Source organism: Raphanus sativus, chromosome 3, assembly GCF_000801105.2.
Source record: "Raphanus sativus cultivar WK10039 chromosome 3, ASM80110v3, whole genome shotgun sequence".
NCBI lineage: Eukaryota > Viridiplantae > Streptophyta > Magnoliopsida > Brassicales > Brassicaceae > Raphanus > Raphanus sativus.
The window spans coordinates 22,632,974-22,653,082 of NC_079513.1; the positions used below are offsets into that span (position 1 = coordinate 22,632,974).

At 31.7% G+C, this 20,109-nt stretch overlaps 4 protein-coding genes across 5 annotated transcripts; 1 reads left to right on the forward strand and 3 right to left on the reverse strand.

Moving 5' to 3' along the window:
* Positions 1-1,288: 1,288 nt before the first annotated feature.
* On the reverse strand, positions 1,289-2,874 carry LOC108847565 (uncharacterized). The gene is made up of 5 exons (XM_018620835.2): positions 2,604-2,874; positions 2,386-2,532; positions 2,114-2,309; positions 1,968-2,021; positions 1,289-1,787 (listed from the first exon to the last, which is right to left on the reverse strand). Exons 1-5 carry the CDS (start codon positions 2,784-2,786, stop codon positions 1,633-1,635), a joined length of 735 nt encoding a protein of 244 aa, XP_018476337.2. The 5' UTR covers positions 2,787-2,874; the 3' UTR covers positions 1,289-1,632.
* A 2,857-nt stretch (positions 2,875-5,731) lies between these two features.
* On the reverse strand, positions 5,732-7,479 carry LOC130510167 (uncharacterized). 2 transcript variants are annotated; one of them, XM_057006554.1, is made up of 5 exons: positions 7,222-7,479; positions 6,971-7,117; positions 6,681-6,876; positions 6,487-6,540; positions 5,732-6,326 (listed from the first exon to the last, which is right to left on the reverse strand). In XM_057006554.1, the coding sequence occupies exons 1-5, from the start codon at positions 7,384-7,386 to the stop codon at positions 6,193-6,195; spliced, it is 696 nt and encodes a 231-aa protein (XP_056862534.1). In that variant the 5' UTR covers positions 7,387-7,479; the 3' UTR covers positions 5,732-6,192. The 2 variants fall into 2 exon arrangements, with proteins under 2 accessions (XP_056862534.1, XP_056862535.1); XM_057006555.1 differs by having other exon boundaries at positions 6,971-7,130; positions 7,222-7,430.
* A 6,219-nt stretch (positions 7,480-13,698) lies between these two features.
* On the reverse strand, positions 13,699-14,951 carry LOC130509270 (uncharacterized). The gene is made up of 4 exons (XM_057005055.1): positions 14,819-14,951; positions 14,492-14,633; positions 14,339-14,379; positions 13,699-14,212 (listed from the first exon to the last, which is right to left on the reverse strand). The coding sequence occupies exons 1-4, from the start codon at positions 14,841-14,843 to the stop codon at positions 13,845-13,847; spliced, it is 576 nt and encodes a 191-aa protein (XP_056861035.1). The 5' UTR covers positions 14,844-14,951; the 3' UTR covers positions 13,699-13,844.
* Positions 14,952-16,277: 1,326 nt separating this feature from the next.
* Positions 16,278-19,516, forward strand: LOC108847564 (casein kinase 1-like protein 12). Its single transcript, XM_018620834.2, has 13 exons — positions 16,278-16,719; positions 16,825-16,865; positions 17,306-17,375; positions 17,457-17,605; positions 17,687-17,782; positions 17,868-17,938; positions 18,027-18,088; positions 18,162-18,225; positions 18,305-18,389; positions 18,474-18,600; positions 18,680-18,820; positions 18,903-19,009; positions 19,091-19,516. Exons 1-13 carry the CDS (start codon positions 16,644-16,646, stop codon positions 19,304-19,306), a joined length of 1,305 nt encoding a protein of 434 aa, XP_018476336.2. The 5' UTR covers positions 16,278-16,643; the 3' UTR covers positions 19,307-19,516.
* Positions 19,517-20,109: the final 593 nt, after the last annotated feature.

Below are 20,109 nucleotides of genomic sequence, written 5' to 3' on the forward strand. Positions count from 1 at the left end.
TTAGAGAATATTAAATTACCAAGATAGTTTTGTATAATTGTACCTATACGTTTTATCTATACATTGGACGTAGAAGAGACTAAACACTTTTCAATTCATGTTCTATCTCTATCTAGAGAAGAATGAACTATTCTTGCTTCTTGAATGTGTTTATTAAACATTAACATCTTTAACAATTATGCAAACGAATCGATATTTGGCAATATACATGCACGAGGACACAAGGTTTTACATTATGTAGATTACAAATATATTAAAGACTCTTACTTATGTTTGGTATTTTAATCTCACAGATATTTGTCGGTTTCTTAAGTTTGGTAGACAAGAACAATATTTGACTATTTGGATATACTAAAATATCTACAGCTTTAAGTAATGTCTCTAATAATCTATATCAACATCTACAGAAACCAATGGTAAAGAAAATTTGAAGACATAGATGATAGTTTTTTAAAAAGTACTTATATAGTTACGGCTAGAGCTACCGACTTTTTTAAGTAAGAGAAAGAGATTTGTCTCCGACTCCACAGAGTATTTGTTAATAGTTGAGATTTCATTATATGTAAAGATGCTTTATCATTTTAATTTATTTTAATTATATTTAAAAGTTGTTAAAACTATCTTATTAAATCTAAGATTTATATTGGTTAAATCAATCAATCATGCCAATCAAAAATGTTATGTCAACACTTTTTTGTTGCTTTGATTGTCTTATCAAAGTACTTTATGTTTCCTAAACGCTAACCAGAAAGGAAAGTTTTTCTCCCAATATGGTACTTTTTAATTCGAATATAATTTGTAATTTGAGCATTGCTTCTTACATACGAAAATATAACAAAATTGTCCGTAGTATATAACCTATTAGGTACCATTTTCTCTAAACATATAATTCTATAACTATATTCCATGGTAGGAGACAATCTACTGTATTGGAGTACAAATTGTGATCTTTGAAATTAGAAAACCGGATCAGACACCAATTTGGCTTTATCAATCGTTGGACCAAGTTCTATTATCTAATGTAAACTAGATCAATCCTTTGCCAGGTGAGTTCATCAATAAAGTGTATTGTACTTCGTAGTGATTTCCATTGGTTCTTAGAACGATCTCTGTGTGCAGAGCAGGATGGTGGTAAGAGAATGGGTCTCAAGTTCGATCAATGTGAATGGAGTTTTGATCTTTTTATCTGTGAATGGAGCTGGTTAGGCTACATTACTGCGGAAGCAGTTTGTTTTATAATTTTAAATTTTTAGTTTTGTGAAAGTAGGTTCTTTGCTTAAAGTAGAAGAACAAAGAATGTAGCATCTGTTAATTCTCTGTTTGTATACACACTTAGTCACTTACATTCGTACGTATAGCCTATTTTGCATAAGTAATATGGTCATGTAGGCACGTACGTTGCTCCGAAATCTTGGTCATGCTCTTTTACGTCTGGATAGTAGCAAACACACATGTCAATATTACATAGAACCTGGTTATGCAATCAAAGTTCTTGTTCTGACACGCGTCCATGATTTACTCGCGTTGGTCTCTTGTCGTTGTCGCTTCACTTAAGTTGAGTTTGCTACTTCTGACTATAATGCACATTTCTAGCAAAATCCCCCTATGTTTGATTATAAGCGTACACTAAATTTAGTATTGCGAATCAATGTCTTGGCTTTGGCTTTCACACGGTGAGGATGATTTTGCCGACGGGACAGATACTTGAGCAGGAGTCCGAGTGAAGACAACGTTGGGTATGAACCCAGACCCTGGACCCGTTACAGTGAACGATATGGTGGCTGCTTCTGTAAACATCAAACAACCCCATTAGGCAAATAACTTGAAACAAAGTACAAAATGATATATCTATATATACTTCCAAATGCATATAAATAACTTAGCTAGAGGTATTGTCTTATAAACCTGAATTTTCTAAGAACCCAGATCATAATATCATAGACAAAAAAAAAGAGTAAGAGATCCACCTGGGTCATTTTCATTCAATGGAGGAGGAGGATCCACCTGAACAGCAGCAAGCTCTGCACCATAACAACACACACTAGGTTACATCTAAACACATCAAAACAAATGCAAATCTTAAAAGTGAATAAACATTACACATAAGGCAAACCTTCATCAGTTGGTTTAAGCCTAAAGATATAAATCTCACAAAACGTGGGTCCACACTGGCGACATTTTGTTTGATAAAGCTTTGGCTCAGGCCTGGATGAAGCCAAATCCATAGCCCAGAATGTAATATAGTAAAGACAACCAGCACAGCACCTGTAACTTGCTGAGACGTGATCGAGGAAAACAAGCCTAGTTCCCTGAATAAATTAAATTCTAAGCAAAGTAAGAATAAAGGAAGACCAACAAACTGTAAGTGCATCATATATATCAGACCTTCTCTGCATTGCGTTGGGCTATGGCAAGACAAGTCACTTCACTGATTATTTCATCGTTGGTCATGGTATAACCGGCAGGATATGCGTCTATTATAGGCATCGTGGCAAACCGATAGTCAAGCTTATCCCAATCAATATCGAAACCCTACAAAAGATCTTCTATGAAATCGGGTATCACTAATCCAACGAAGATTTACATGAAAACAAGAAATATACCTCGCTCTTTTGAAACTGGTAATAGTACAAGATGTACTGTCGAATGCACTCATCGTCGTCGGGGTTGAAAGGCCGGAGATTTGGACCAGTCGCTGAGGATTTCGATTCTCCCGAGGCTTTGTCCAGCCTTCGCTTCTTCGGAGGGCAAAAGTACTCCGTCACCGTCACCGTACAAGTGGCCATGATTCGAAACCCTAATGCTGGCTTTTCGGCGAGGAATAAAACCAATCGACAAGGAGCCAGAACAGAGTTCTTGTCTGAAAAAGCACCAAACCGTCAAACTAATAAATGAAAACGGTTTGATTCGGTCTAATAAATGAAAACGGTTTACAATCGCCTGTGAGAGACAACACCGTACATCTCAAATTCGTGAGTTGTGCTTTTTTCCTAAATTTCACCATGCTAGAAAAATACTAGAAACAACAGGTAAAAATGAGCTTCATGAAGATTACAAATCAATTTTCCTCGTTTTTTTATGAAATATGTTACCCTGTAGTGAAGCGAGTTATGTATCAACGTAAACTAAAATTTTATGTTTTATTATATGTGAGGAAAATATGGAGTGGTCATGTTTGATTTTTTCAGTTATATAAACATTTTCAATAATTGTTATCTATCTATACTATTATCTGCGAATTGAGTTTTCGCAACGGAGCTCTCACGTTAAAAGTTAGAATGGTTAATATCGTTTATACCTTTAATGAATAAATTATATAAATTATCTAAAAATAAAAACGAATTTTAGATCTATTTGATTAGATAAACGATTAAAATTAATAAAAATAAGAATCATCCAAAATTTAAAACATATATTTTAAAATAAAAATATAACTCTTATATATTGTGTTGTTATCCAGAAATATTTTAATAAACAAGTTAGAATTCCAAAAATAAAAAAACACATAATTAAATATTAATCAAATACAATTTTTAATTTTATATAATTGAAAAGAGAATTTGAGTGATTTTTAACATTTATTTAAGAATCATCCAAAATCTAAAACATATATTTTAAAATAAAAATATAACTCTTATATATTGTGTTGTTATCCAGAAAATATATTTTAATAAACAAGTTAAAATTCCAAAAATAAAAAACACATAATTAAATATTAATCAAATACAAATTTTTAATTTTATATAATTGAAAAGAGAATTTGAGTGATTTTTAACATTTATTTATTAATAATGAATGTAGTGTACAAATAAATTTTAAAAAATTATAATACTTAAGAATTTTCTAAAGAAAACAAAATAAAAATGTATTATTATAATTTTTAATTATTAATATGTATTAGTAAGTAATTATAAATTACCATAAAATGAAAAGTAAAATTTAATAATAGTAAGAATTATCCAATGTATAAAGATTAAAAAAAAGATAGTTTCTCTATGTATTCTGTTGTTATCTGAAATCTGAAAGAAGTCTTTTAATAAAAAGTTAAAAATTAAATAAAACAGAAAACACATAACTAAATATTAATCAAGTATAATTATGTTTATTCATTATATAATTGATCATACATAAATGAATTAATTTTAACTATAAGAAGTTGTCAAAAGAAAAAAATACTTTCGTACAAAAAGAAATAATGACTATCATGTTTGGTTAGATAATGTTTTGTCTATCTTTCACAGAAAATAAACTATATATAAAATAGTAAGATAAGTATGTGTATATATTGATAGAGTAAAGTAAAAAAATTATCTTTATCTTCATTCTTTTCTTTTTAAATTTCTTGAAAGTTATCATAAACTCATACTCTTTTGTTTATTTATGATTTGCTTGTATTTTAGTTTTGTTTTTGTAACTTATTTTATAGTTTCATGCATAACTGATGTTTAAAAAGATAATTACAGAGATAATAACTGTTAAAAAGATGAAGATCTACTTTTTCACTTCACTCTATTGCATATCTGATATGTGATTTCATTCTCATATATATAGTTTTATAGATTTTCATGGTATTTAAAAATGAAAATAGAAAGAAAAATAAAAATTATAAAACACACAAAAATTACTAAAAACATAAAAAATAATTATTATGCTGGTCTTTAAATCTTTTAATGCATATACTAAAAATATTAATAAAAGATTAAGTCCGCATATGCGGGCAAAACACCTAGTAAAAAATGTTAAGTTCGTTAAAATTTGTAAAACCAATAAAAAAATAATATATAAACTTTATATGTTAAAAAGTATTTTTTACATATTTTTATATTCAACCAAATAAATCGATGGACCAAATTTGTTAAAAAAATCTATCAACAATGTTTATTTTTTATCAGATTTAGATGGGTTCCTGGGCTGTCGACTTTCGCTTTGTTTTCCTTTAATATTGGGTTGATAACTTAAAAATCCAAACATGCCTTCGGCTAAGCATAAGTGGACATGGAAGGGAGGAAAAGAAAAAACATGATCACATTTTGGATTATTCTCTTCTCATACGTGTTGAATATGTTTCTCCTATGAATGTGAAATATTTTTAAAACCTTCTTTAAAGCATTCAATCATCCTCAAAAAATTAGAATGTAAACTAGTGTCACTCCATTAAGCTTTTAACTATTATTTTTGTGATACGGAATGAAGATAGTTTAACCGTTTTGGCCTTAAAGGTGGCGACTAAACATACTTAACTTCAGCACTCACTCAAGACACCTGAGCAAGAATCCGAGTGAAGACAACGTTGGGTATGGACCCCGATCCTGGACCCGTTACTGTGAACGATATGATGGGTGCTTCTATAATCATCAAATAACTATGTTAGTCTAATAACTTGAAACACATTACTAGCTATGATATCTATATATACTTCCAAATGCATATAAATTACGTAGTAGTACTATATAACATCTACTTTTAACTCAAATCTCAAGATCTTAAACCAAGAGAAGAGTAAGGATCCACCTGGGTCACTATCATTCATTGGAGGAAGAGGATCCACCTGAACAGCATCAATCTCTGCATCATAACCACACATACTAGTTTAGACTGCAATGCATTCAAGTTTATCAAAATCAGTATATGAACATTATCCTAAAAGAAAGTCTCAAAGTTTATTTTGAGATGTGCAAACATTTTAAATACCAACGAAACCATAGCCAATGAATCAACAAAGCTTCTGGAATATGAATAACAAGTTTTAATCTGTTAAGGTAACAATTGAGTACCTATAAATCAACAAACTCATTGAAACTCAACCAAATTAGATCACAACAATTAGCAAACAAGTTCATGATCATCAATCATAATGAATAACTCAATCTTCTTTATTATTCCCCCAAGGAGCACAAATCTTTTCCAACCCCTTTCCAAGAGAGCATCCGAATCCAGCTCTCTCCTTCTCCGGTGACTGGTGAGACAGACCGAGAACGCTTAGGAGAATCGGAACCGTCAGTCTCATTCTTCTTGGGATGGATGGTGCCGATGACGGCCTCGATCTCTTCCTTGGCTCTCTCGAAAACATTGGGAGCCTTCACTTCATCTACATTCGTGTTCTCATCGATATCATCACTCCTTCCATGAGTTTCTTTGTGATGATGATTATGGGGATGAGGTTTCTCCTTGGAATGGAACAAACTTGCGTAGTTAGGTAACAAGAAGGGATGGTGAGGATGATTCTGGCAACGAGACAGACACTTGAGCAGGAATCCTAGTGAAGACAACGTTGGGTATGAACCCAGACCCTGGACCCGTTACAGTGAACAATACAGTGGGTCGTTCTGTAAACATTAAACAACCATGTTAACCTAATAAACTTCAAACAAAGTACAAATGATATCTCTATATATACTTTCAAAATGCATATAAACAACTTAGCTGTGTTATCTGCTTTACCACAAATCTTAAGATCTTAGACAAAGAGAAGAGTAAGGGAGCCACCTGGGATATCTTCATTCAATGGAGGAGGAGGATCCACCTGAACAGCAGCAATCTCTGCATCATAACCATTATACATACACTTAGTTTACATCCAAACATACATACATACAAGTTTCTCCTAATTAAAGCAAAAGAAAGTCCCAAAGTTAAATTTTTGAGATGTTCATAACACAATAAGCAAATCTAAAAATTACCTTGGTCCGTTGGTTTAAGCCTGAAGAGATAAACCTCACAAAATGTGGGTCCACACCGGCGAAAGTTTGATTGATAAAGTTTTGGCACGGGACTGGATGAAGCCAAATCCATGGCCCAGAATGTAACATAGTAAAGCACACCAGCACAGCACCTGTAACTTGCTGAAACGTGATCGAGGAAAACAAGCCTAGTTCCCTGATCAATATATATATATATATAAAATTGTAATAAGCAAAAGTAAGAATAAAGAGGAACAGACGAGTGTACTGCTAAGAGAGCGGAACATTACCTTGTCGGAATTGTGTCGGGCAATGGCAAGACAGGTCCCTTCACGGATTATTTCATCGTTGGTCTTATATTCACTGGCACGATATGGATCAATCATAGGCATCGTGTCGAACAGGTAGTCCAGTTTATCCCAACCTATCTCGAAACCCTTATAACCAACCCTAAATCAAATCAAACTCTACACCTTACATTGGTATCAGGAATCCAGACAATGAAGATTTTACATGGAGAATCAGAAGAAAAAAAAATTACCTCGCTCTTTTGAAACTGGTAATAGTACGAGATGTACTGTCGGATGCACTCATCATCGCGCGAGTTGAAAGACTGGAGATTTGGACGTGTCGCTGAGGATCTCGATTCTCCCGAGGCTATGTCCAACCTGCGCTTCTTCGGAGGGCGCAAGTACTCCGTCACCATGATCGAAACCCTAATGCTGGCTTTTCGGCGAGGAATAAAATATAGAAACGACAGGGAGCGAGAACAGAACAGAGCTCTTGTCTGAAAAGTACCAAACCGTCAAAACTGGTAAACTAATAAATAACTACTAAATGAAAACGGTTTGATTCGGTCTAATAAATGAAAACGGTTTACAATCGCCTGTGAAAGACACACCTTACATCTCAAATTCATGAATTGTGCTTTTTCCTAAATTTCCCCATGCTAAGAAAATACTAGAAATTTGACCCCCCAAAAAAAAGAAAATACTAGAACAAATTAAAAAATAAGAGCTTCCGGAAGATGACAAATCAATTTTTCCTCGTTTTAATATATCTTCTAAGAGTAAAATATCTATCCTATATCTTATCTATCCTATTAAAAGTGAAGTACAAATGGGAAATAACCCTCACTTCATCTCATTATTTATGTTTACATGCCACTGGTGTTAATATTACACTTTTGAAAATATTGACTTTTCGCAAATGCCAATTCGAATTCGAAAACCCATTAAGATATACATTTCATCGTGTGTTCATTTCGTTAATTAATGAACTAGATACCCAACCAAAATTGCTTTTCATTATTTTTTTATCAACTGAAGATTTAATACTTATATTTCAGATCATAATAATCTTAATATCTTCATTAAATTGACTTGAACGAACTTCTACGTAACATTAGAATATATAACTATCATAGTGTAATTATAAATAACATTACTAAACCGGATTTTATTTGTTACATCTTATAATCTCGAAAGCCAACCTATCGGTTTGTTTAAACCATGGCCAAATTTTCATTCGATTATAGACCACTTAACATAATAATCAACTAACTATCGGTTTGTCAAAATCGTTGCACCTAGCATTAAAAATCTATATGAAATAAAAAACTAAAATATAATTTCAAATTTGTTACCTAATTAACTAACTATTCCTACAATCTATAAGTGTCTTACTTACTTAACATAATAATGCCCTACATTTATTTTTCAAAAAAAAATGCCCTACATTAAAGGTATCACATTTATAAAAAAATATCAATTACTTGTTAATTACGGATTATTGGATTGATATGTAAAACGATATTCTGTCATTTTCGTTGTAACTAGCATTAAACATCTCTATCAAATTAAAAGGGAAAATATAAATTCAATTTTCTTAACTAATCAACTAAATATTCCTAAAATCTTTACGTATCTTAATTACTTAACATAATAATCTCCTACATTAAAGGTGTCACAATTATAATAAATATCAATATAAATGCTACTTACGGATTTATAGGATCGGTTCGTTACAAAGTATTTGGTATTTTTATAAATATGACTGTACCTAATTACGTAACCAAAAATCTAGCCACAAAAATGTTTGCTAAATATTCCAAACATTTAGTATATTCCTTATCTACATAACTTGCTCATCAAGTTTTCAAATAATTAGTTTAGATTTTTTTTTCATCGACATCTCACCTAGAGACCTATATATACACTTCATCTATCCTAAAGAACAACATTCACATATTCAGATCAAAACCAAAGCAAAAAATAGTTAACCTGTCTAGCATAAGACGTTTCCTTAATTTCAAACAGAGGATAGATCGAGACAAAATAACATTGATATCACGATGAAACTCTCCATGGAACTCGCCAAATACATCCTTCCAAACCCTAGGCTCTTTTTTCGTTTGATTGTCTATGTACTTTTTTGTCATTGTGTAACTGTTTTTTTCTGCGTAAAGTAGTTAAACATCTCATTGGGCTATTGTTATTCTTATTTTAGTGTTTAAACGAATAACTTAAAAACCCATTTATTAATAATATGTAATGCTTTAACTATAAATAATTTGTTTAGATAAATAAAATATTACCATATTTTTTTTATAAAAAATCAAGTTCTATCATATTCATATAATGTTAATAATTTATAACTTTTAAATATATATAAAAATTGATTCATTCAAATAAATATATATATATATATATATATATTTGTTCTTATTGATTATATAATTTACAAACTACCACGGACAAACTATAGCTTAATAAACATTGGTTTCAACAATTTAGATATAAATAACTAATGTAATTCATGATTTAACTTTTTATATCACCATAAAATCTCCTGTTTTTTAGTATCACAATTGCATAACCTTCGATAAAAAATCATAATATTGCAAACCGAAAATGAACATCCGCGCGGGCGCGCGGGTCAAGGTCTAGTTATTATCCTATTAAAAGTGAAGTACAAAAGAAAATTAACCCATACTTCATCTAAATATTTACAATTTCTGCCACTGATATTAATGATACAGATTTGCTATAATTTTGTTTAAGCCTTTCACGTCATAATCCAAATCGAAGCCCATTAACATTATCTTTGACCAATTTGTATATCTTTAACTATAAAATCTCTAATCATAGAATTGGACATCAGCACAATTCTCGATATCAGCATGAAACTGTTTTAAAAAATTTAGTAAGCGATATTGTTGGATCCATTGCCAATTTTTTTTTATTAAAATAGTGTTACAGCCAAAACTAATATATAACTATAATATTATAACTGTAAATAGCATTACTAAACCGGACTATATGTAGGGAAAATTTCATAAAAATGCTCTAATTAAATTTCATTAAACTTTTTAATTCAAAAACTTTTTTCTACCCAGTTTAATATCCCAACTAATTATATTGTTCATTTTAATATACAAACTTTTTAAAATTGTGTCCCTTTTAATAACCAAAAATTATTTTTAAAATACTGATAACTTTCAAACAAAATTTTAAAAACCTTCAAATTTACAAAACAATCTCAGAAAATTCGAATTTTATTTAGGATTTAGGAAAAGAAGGTAATAAGTTAGGAAAAATTTTAAAATTAAGTTTTAAGGCAAATAAATAAATTTGTTTTTCTATTTCAGAAAACAAACTAAAACTCAATACTTAAAATTTAAAATTTTTATTTCAAAATTTAAGGTTATACACATTTTAGTTACTTTTATTCTCAACAGAAAAAAATAATTAGAATTTTCTGAGATGTTTTGTAAAATTTAGAGATTTTTTAAAATTTCGTTTGAAAATTATTAGTATTTGTAAATTAAAATAAAAAAAATTTGGATATTAAATAGACTTAGTTTTAAAAGTTTGTATATTAAAATGAGCAAAATAATTAATTGGGGTATTAAACTAGACATCATCAAAAAGGTTTAGGTATTTAAAAGCTAAAAAAATTTAGTTGCGGGTATTTAAACTAAACAGCGAAAAAGTTTAGGTATTTAAAAGCTTAACAAATTTAGTTGAGATATTTTTATAGAATTTTCCCTTATATGTATTACTTGTATTGGATAAAATTAAAAACCATTCGGGTTGACTACTATTTTATCGATTAATAGGATTCAATATTTATATTAATTAATCTTTTAAACATAAAATCTAATTATAAAGTTTTTTAATGATTTCGTTGCATCTATCTTTAAAAAAATATATCAACTAAGTCAGATATATCAATTCACTGTTCGTAAAATCTTTAACTATCTTAATAACTTAACATAACAAACCCCTAATTAATTAAAGGTATCATATTTATAAAAATATCAATATACTTGCTAATCACAGATTTATAGGATCGATTTATTACAACATCTTTAGTATATTCCAAACTTTAAATACTTATCATGATGTGAAAAAATTTAAACACAAAATATTTACAAAATATTCCTAACATTTAGTATATTTTTTATTCTACACGACTTGCAAATCAAGTTTTCAAATAATTAGTTTAGATTTTACTATCATCTATGTCTCACTTATAGAACTATATACAATTCATTCTACGTTGAAGAACAACATTCACATCCAGATAAAAAAAAATGTCGAGTAATGCAAGTTTCACACCTCTCAAAAACGTGAATCCATTTAAGATGAAATAGTGATCTCAAGTCAAATTGCTTCATTCCTGACAACAAAACACCTCATTCGGTGGGAGAGATTTTTCAAATGATTTTTGCTGATGAATATGTAAGTTTTGAAAAATCAAATATATTCTTTTAGGTTTTTTGTTTATCAAAACCAAAATACTAAAAACATATTTTGTAGGTAATTAAAACTACAAAAGAACTGTCCAATATCGGTCAACAAACCATCGTAAAATATGTATTAAATCAGCATAGAATATATATTAACAACATCACATTTATATAAAATATAATAAAAATTAAACATTGCAAACCGAAAAAGAATACCCGCACGGGCGTGCGGGGTCAAAAGTCTAGTGTAGTGTTATGTTTGATTTTTTCAGTTATAAAAAAATACTAGATCATGATCCGCGCGACCGCGCGGATTTTATTTTTTATTTTTAACATATAATATATATTCTATAATAGTTGATTACAATTAGGAATTTGTCCTTTTCACATAATGTGGTTTTATATAATTTTGAGTTTGTCTAAAATATATTGTTTAAGAACAATGTTAAAACTGTTTTTTAATAATTTTTCATTGGTGTATTAGAGATATACAGTAAAACTCTATAAATTAATAATGTTGGGACTATACCCAAAACTATAATTTTTTATTAATTTATAGAGATTATTAATTCATCGAGATACTAATTGAACCAAAAACTCGATTTGAGACTATGAAATTATACTAATTTATAGAGATATTAATTTATATATTATTAATTTAAAGATGTTATGTTGTAACTGTATAGTGAAAACACTAATATAATATCAACCAATACGATTTGGTTTTGACATTATGTTTTTGGGATTTTTTTCTAAAAGTTTTGTGAATGTCCAATGATGAATACGAAGACAAGTACTTGTACACACATTTTAGTGGGATAAAATGAATATTTTCTAACCTATTAAGTCAGATATAATAAATACAAATTCTCTTGACATCGAGATTTTATGTATAGTAGAATAAACTTGGAGAAGAGGGTTTTCCATATTCATGATTTTTCAAATCTGACAATTTGATTGTGAATATTTGATTGTAACCGATATTTTAGGCATAGTAGACTCAACTTGGTGAAGAGGTTTTCCAATAATCGTTTTTTTTTAAGTATAAATTGATGTTTCTGTTATTGAAGTAAGTTAGTGTATATTCAAAGAAAACCTCGATTATTTGAACATCTATGAAAATATATTCTGATATCTTTATTATTGAGTTTCAAAAATTCTGTATCAAGCTATTTAAAATTTTAAGATTCATCAGTATTTGATTCCAAATAATTTTTTAATTAAAAAGGGTTTTGTGTTTAAGATAATTATAGTTTAATGATGGGAGGAAACATGTTCTTAAGTTATTTGGTTAATTGAATCAATTGTTTAGGAAATAACCAGACCAAAATAGTCAAAATTGTATAATGACTGGCTAAGGATTCGTGTAAAAAAAAGATTCATGTAATATTTGTATATTTTTGTCAACCTACTCAGTTTAAGTTTGTATAAGTTGATGACAAAAAAAAAAGGATTAGCGTAATATTTGTATTTTTTTGTCAACCTACTCGTGTAATATTTATATTTTTAATAACATGTGTAATATTTATTTTTGTTTCTATCTATTTATATTTTTATTTTTAAGAACTTAGACTCGTGTTATATTTATATTGGAGACATTTATTGTATTCATTTGACTATAATAAAGGAGAGGGATTATTATATTTTTACTATGATATAATATAAATATGATAATGTGATTATACTCTAACGAAAAGAACATATATTTTGTTTAATAGATGCATAGACATAGATCTTATAGTGGAGTTAAATGATAGATAGTTGATATTAAACTCTTTAAGGAAATATTTAAATGAAAGGTTAGATTAAAAATAATAATATGATGTCCAATTTAAAAATCCACCTAGAAGAAGTTATAATGTTTCTGTTTTAATAAGATAGATTAAATTCGTTGAAATTGTAAAACCAATAAAAAACAGTACATAGACTTTGAAAAGATATGCTAAAAAGTCATTTTCACAATCTTTTACAATTTTTTTTATATTCAACCAAATAAATTGACAGATTTGGTTGTCGACTTTCGCTTGTTTTCTTGTAATATTGCGTTGCTAACTTCAAAATCCAAATCATAACCACACACACTAGTTTGGACTGCAATGCAGTCAAGTTCATCAAAACCAGTATATGAACATTATCCTAAAAGAAAGTCTTAAAGTTCTTTGTCCAAAAAAAAGCTCTTTGGCCAAAAAAAAGTCTTAAAGTTTATTTTGAGATGTGCAAACCACAATAAGCAATTTAAATACCAACGAATCCATAGCCAGTGAATCAACAAAGCTTCTGGAATATGAATAAAAAAGGTTTAATCTGTTAAGGTAACAATTCAGTACCTACAAATCAACAAACTGATCATTAAAACTCAACCAAATTTGATCACAACAGTTAGTTCATGATCATCAATCATAATGAATAACTCAATCTTTTTTATTATCACCCCAAGGAGAACAAATCTTTTCCAGCCCCTTTCCAAGAGAGCATCCGAATCCAGCTCTCTCCTTCTCCGGTGAGACAGACCGAGAACGCTTAGGAGAATCGGAACCGTCAGTCTCGTTCTTCTTGGTATGAATGGTGTTGATGACAGCCTCTATCTCTTCCTTGGCTCTCTCGAAAACATTGGGAGCTCTCACTTCATCCACATGCGTGTTCTCATCGATATCATCACTCCTTCCATGAGTTTCTTTGTGATGATGATGATGGGGATGAGGTTTCTCCTTGGAATGGAACAGAGATTTTATTTCCTCCTTGGCCTTTCTCATCATATTCGGTTTCTTAGTTTCATCTTCTGTATAAACCATGTGAAAAACAGAACAAGAATCAAGAACCAACACACATAACACATAAACTAGTCAAACTTTGTTGTTACTGATGATACAACAATATTTCAGCAATGGGTAGAGAAAAATCGAACCTGGTTTCTCGGATTTAAATTCCATTTTATCAGAATCGTCCCTGAAAAAAAAACAGGAATTATAACACATGAGGAAACTTATTGTACACGCTAGCTGATGCTAACGTAAGAAATGCATAATCAAAGCATTAGACAGAGATAAATAAAACAAACTTGGAACTCTTGTGTTGATGAATAGCCCCAACAACTGCGTCGAACTCCTCTTTGGCTCGTTCAAACATGTTTGGCGCTTTGACTTTGCTCTCATCAATCTCACCACCATGTATCTTCTGCATGTCCGAACGATGTTCATCATCTAACACACAAACACAAATACAATTTTAAAACAAAAAAAATATATATTTTAGAAATCATACATCGACTTAAAAACTAATTAAGAAGGAGGTTCATCCATCGACTCGATAAGAGCAAGAATAAATCAACTAATGAGCGAGATTCATCGCGAATGGGAAAGAACATAAACCCTCCTGAAGAATTTACCAGAAACTGTGTTGGTACCAGTCATCTTCTTGCTTGGATGACAAGAAAATATAAAATCGAGTGGATTTAGGATTCTTTTAGGGTTTTTCCTCTGAGAGTCGATTGGAATATCCGCTGAAAGGAATTTGCAGCATCTCCAGAAAGCATCATCTTCTTATTTGAAGACAACAACCTGTAATAAGAGAGCCAGACTGGATTACCAAATTATTGGGTCCCACACTTGAAATGGTTTAATGCCAATTATACAAGTAATTAATTCCTCTCATTTACTAATTTGTACCGCCACATAACCATCTTCTTATGCACATCAATTCATACCAAAACGTATGGGCCTTTACAAGTGAGAATGGGTCTAACACTTACGTGAAAAAGAATTATCAAATATCATTAACTCTCTAAGGGCATCTCCAACCCAACTCTATTTTTTCCTCTAAAATGAAGTGAAAATGAATATGAAGTAAGAAATGCTCCAACCCAACTCCATATCCCACTCCATAATGAAATTTACTCCATAAATGGAGTAATCCATTTTTTGTTTATTCATTACTCCATTATGGAGTGGAAAATGGTGTTGGGTTGGAGCATTTTTACTCTATATTCATTTTTACTCTATTTTGGAATAAAATATGGAGTTTTACATTAGAGATGCTACAACAGCACAAATTCTTTCGTACATGCCGGTGTTTTAATGATTCTGCTTTTTGATTTGCCAAAAAGCGGGCCTATATTTATTTTGTATACAATATACATCCTTCACATCGTATAAAGGCTATTTTGACTCCTCGATTTTTTAAAAATAAGATGTCTTTTAGTGAAAAATAAATTTAAGAATATAGGCTATTTTAACTCCTCAACAGTAATTCATTTAGACCGACCACTGTGTATTTAAATCTCCTCCAAGTTGCTAAAAAATACAAAAAATAAAAAATCTCATCCTCGTACGACGTATGATTAGAATTTAGACCAGTAAAGTCAAAACACACGGAAAAAACATGAATCACGTGCGTATTACGTTGAGCATGGTCCTCACAAGATATTTTGAAGGAAGGAAGGGAAGTCACGTGGCAAACGACCTTTACCGCTCACCCAACGAGCACGCGTAGCTCTCACGCTTGGTCACCCATTTCTCCCTCATAGCCAATCCTAAATTAATTAATTTTTTCTTTTCGTTTTTCTTTAATGTTTTTTCACTCCACGCGTGATGTACATTCAAATACCAAAGTCAAACCGAAAATAAACCAAATAACCGATATGCATCATTCATTCACACGTAATTAACATAAAATTGAAGTTCAATATCTCATCTCATTTGATTGAAAGCGACAAAGGAATGATAAAACATAAACGTATCGTTTGAAAAGCGAAAATGATTGTAGACATTGTTAACCGGTTTTATCCGGTTATATAAAACCGGGATATTTGGAACCGTGGAGCTGAGAATAAGGAAAGGAGGAAGCGGAAAAGAAAAGAAAAGAAAAAGACCCAAACTTTTGAGAAACTCCATTCTCTTCGCCCCATCAAACCTTCCTTTAATCCATTGCGCGTGAAGAGAGAGAGAGAGACAGATAAAGCAAAGGAGACAATCAACATTCCCTTTTGTTCCCCCAGATCACGAGAAGGACTTGGAAGAAGGAAGAAGAAGGTGACTATTGGGTTCCTCTGTTTTCCCCTGTTTCAACCCTAATTTCGCAAAAAAAAAAAAACTCAATCTTTCCGAGAGATAATTCTGGGTTTGTGGGTGCTGATTCCGTTGGATTAAAGGGTTGTCTTAAAGGAGGCATTTTGGTTTCGGATAAAAAGTTTCCTCTTTTGAGTCGGTTGTTTGATGGAGGCTCGTGTGGGAAACAAGTTTCGGCTCGGACGCAAAATCGGAAGCGGCTCTTTTGGAGAGATCCATCTCGGTTCGCTCTTTTTACTCCTCAATTCATTCCGTTTCATCATCTTCTTGAGATTTTTTTTTCTCAATTTCTTAACATTTGTCTTTGGATTGTGTTTGTTTCTTTTAGGTACTCATCTTCAAACCAATGAAGAAGTCGCCATTAAGCTTGTGAGTTCTTGCTTTGCTGCTGACATTTTTTTCTTTTTTTTTGTGTGTTGTTAGCATCATCATGTGACGGTTTTAATTTCAGATAGAGACGATGTTTGTTCTTTACTATAAAAGAGGACATTGGCTAGAGCTTAAGTCCATTTTATTTAAGTTACTTGAATTAGATCAATTGTTGAAGATAATGTGGTACAATGTATGTTGTTTAGTATATAGATGACATTGGCTAGGGCTTAAAATCATTTACTAAAGAGTTACCTGAATTAGACCAAAGATAATGTGTGACACTAGTTTAATTTTTCACTTATTTCTCAAAGCTTATTTCATGTCTGTGGACAATGTATGCCAAGTTAGTATGATTTTTCTCTCTTTTCCGGATTTATTTGTTACTGTTGGTAGCTTTTTGATGAAATACTCAGCGTTATGTATTTAATTTTGTGCAGGAAAATGCCAAGACAAAGCATCCACAGCTGCTCTATGAATCCAAATTATACAGACTTCTACAGGGAGGAAGTAAAAGCTCATCTCTTGATTCTCTCTTGTTCTTTTATAACCATGCATTTAGTCTCTCTCATGAACCTTTAATAATGGCAGCTGGTGTTCCGAATGTCAAGTGGTTCGGTGTTGAAGGCGACTACAATGTTCTGGTCATGGATCTACTTGGGCCTAGTCTTGAAGACTTGTTCAATTTCTGTAGCAGGAAACTTTCTCTCAAGTCCGTCCTCATGCTTGCTGATCAAATGGTACACACCTCTCTTGTCCTTTATCTAACTCTTTCTCCTTAAGAGACTTGTTTAGTGATTTGCTCTTTTACTATATTTCAGATAAACCGTGTTGAGTATTTCCATTCGAAATCATTCCTCCACCGAGATCTCAAGCCTGACAACTTCCTCATGGGGTTAGGAAGACGCGCCAACCAGGTTTCCTTTTTCCACCTTTATGTTTGTATTCTGTTCTTATTTTACTTTTGAAGTGAAATGACTCTTTTATAATATGTTTCTAAAGGTATACATCATCGACTTTGGTCTTGCTAAGAAGTACAGGGATAACACTACCCATCAGCACATTCCTTACAGGTGAAACGATTTTTTTTTTAATAATCAGTCTCCGTTTCTTCTTCCTACGCACAATTCTAAACTCGGATGTCATTTTCTATCTTTGTAGAGAAAATAAGAATCTCACTGGAACCGCAAGATATGCTAGTATGAATACTCACTTGGGAATTGGTAAGCTCGACAAAAAAACTGCTGAAGATTCTTGGTGTCCTTAATATTAAATACCTATTTTTCTCTCATACAGAACAAAGCAGAAGGGATGATTTAGAATCTCTTGGTTACATCCTCATGTATTTCCTCAAAGGAAGGTGAGTACTATTTTACATACACTGCCTCGTTTCTTTCACTTCCTTCTTCACATTCCTTATTAGAATTTCTTTTTTCTAGTCTTCCATGGCAAGGGCTTAAAGCTGGAACCAAGAAACAAAAGTATGAAAGAATCAGCGAAAAGAAAGTCTCTACATCCATTGAGGTAAAGTCCTAAACCACAAAGTTTGTTCCTTTTATTTAAAAGCTTTCTTCATTAACACACAACTTGTTTTCATCTTTCCTCCAGTCCTTATGCCGTGGCTACCCATCTGAATTCGCATCTTACTTCCATTACTGCCGCTCCCTCCGGTTTGATGATAAACCAGACTACGGTTATCTCAAAAGAATATTCAGAGATCTCTTCATCCGTGAAGGTTTTTTTGAAAGCTTCTTTTCGTTCTTCTTCTTTCCCTCAAAAGATACAGACTTTCTTACATTTTATTTTTATCACAGGGTTTCAATTCGATTATGTCTTTGACTGGACCATACTGAAGTACCAACAGTCACAACTAACAGCTCCTCCATCCCGTGGCCCTGCGGCTGGAACCAGTTCGGCTTTGCCTCCAGGATTAACCAGCATGGATAGATACGGAGGTGAATATTTTTCAAAACAGAGGAACACTTAATAAAGATGTTTAACGCTTAGAAAGTCTAAAGCTTTTAATGTTTATTGAAGGTGAGGAAGATGGAGGGAGACCACCGATGGATTCGTCAAGAAGGAGAACGTCAGGAGCTCTCGAGAACTCTGGCAACTTGTCATCAGCTGCTGTTAGAGCTCCAATGGTATTATTATGAAAACATTTGCTCTGTTTTTTTCTTTGTTGGATACAAGCAATCATCTAAAAGCTCTTTTTTTTTTGACAGATGCCAAGCTCGTCGCTGTTCGGACAGTCAGCAGGATCATCGAGGAGAGTGACGTCTGAGGAGCTACAGAGAAGCCGTACGGGAAGTGGATTAAGAAACTCTGGGATGGTTTCTTCATCGTCTGAAAGGAAGAGATCTTCTTCCACTAGGAAACATTACGATTCTGCTGTCAAAGGCATTGAGACTCTCCAAGTCTCTGACGAAAGGTACCATTGATCCCAATGGTTAGAAGAAGAAGAAAACATGTATTTTTTCAGAGATTATTAATCATATAGTATAAAGCTTTGACTCTATATTACAGAACCTAGTAAATTTTCTGAATTTTTTGTGTTGTTTTTAATTTTGTTTTTACTTGGGTGTCTTCTTTGTTTTGTATTTTCTTACTGCGCAGTCAATGTTTGAAATTGGGATTCATTGTATGTTTTAGTTATGTATCTTTTAGCAATAGTAAAATTTTATTCTTTTTACAAAAGATAAAGCCTACAGACTATAAGCTTAATGACTACACAAAACCTCTTCCAAATGATTCTCTCATTTTGGGATCTTGTGTGTCAAAGCTATGAACATCTTCTCCCATACTCTTGGAGGTCATGTAGATGTCATCCACTACCTTTGTTCTGTAATATGTGGAAAATGTAGCCTGTCTTTTCTTGAGAGCTGCCCGTATCTAACATGTCTTATCTTTTGGGAGTTAGTATACGTCCATATGAGGAGGGAGTTAGAAGTATCTTTCCCTGGACCCCATGGGGTGTCTAACATCCCCAGAGTATGTTAACACTTAATGGTCGTCTACTCGTCTTGGCAGAAGAGGGCGACAGAGATGATGAAATGAAACTGAATCTGATGAGTTACTTTCTAGAGATTCACATTGTGCTTAGGTAATTACAGAAACACATGCAGGAAGATTCTGTCATTGTTGAGCAACTCCTTAACTTTACAAGACTCTCTACCTCATGCCAAGTTGTCATTTGCTAATACTCGTAGTATGCGTATACGTTTCTTCTTTGTTTTTCGTGATT

Coding starts and splice junctions, on each gene's coding strand:
- LOC130509270 (XM_057005055.1), bottom strand. CDS start 14,843: ATGACTGGTACCAACACAGTTTCTG. Junction 14,380..14,491: donor CATCAACACAAGAGTTCCAA/GTTTGTTTTATT, acceptor TTTTTTTTTCAG/GGACGATTCTGATAAAATGG. Junction 14,213..14,338: donor ATTTAAATCCGAGAAACCAG/GTTCGATTTTTC, acceptor TGGTTTATACAG/AAGATGAAACTAAGAAACCG.
- LOC130510167 (XM_057006554.1), bottom strand. CDS start 7,386: ATGGTGACGGAGTACTTGCGCCCTCCGAAGAAGCGCAGGTTGGACATA. Junction 6,877..6,970: donor CCCGACACAATTCCGACAAG/GTAATGTTCCGC, acceptor TATATTGATCAG/GGAACTAGGCTTGTTTTCCT. Junction 6,541..6,680: donor GCTTAAACCAACGGACCAAG/GTAATTTTTAGA, acceptor GTTATGATGCAG/AGATTGCTGCTGTTCAGGTG.
- LOC108847565 (XM_018620835.2), bottom strand. CDS start 2,786: ATGGCCACTTGTACGGTGACGGTGACGGAGTACTTTTGCCCTCCGAAG. Junction 2,310..2,385: donor CCCAACGCAATGCAGAGAAG/GTCTGATATATA, acceptor TAATTTATTCAG/GGAACTAGGCTTGTTTTCCT. Junction 1,788..1,967: donor ATTGAATGAAAATGACCCAG/GTGGATCTCTTA, acceptor TGATGTTTACAG/AAGCAGCCACCATATCGTTC.
- LOC108847564 (XM_018620834.2), top strand. CDS start 16,644: ATGGAGGCTCGTGTGGGAAACAAGTTTCGGCTCGGACGCAAAATCGGA. Junction 18,089..18,161: donor GAATACTCACTTGGGAATTG/GTAAGCTCGACA, acceptor TCTCTCATACAG/AACAAAGCAGAAGGGATGAT. Junction 19,010..19,090: donor CTGCTGTTAGAGCTCCAATG/GTATTATTATGA, acceptor TTTTTTTGACAG/ATGCCAAGCTCGTCGCTGTT.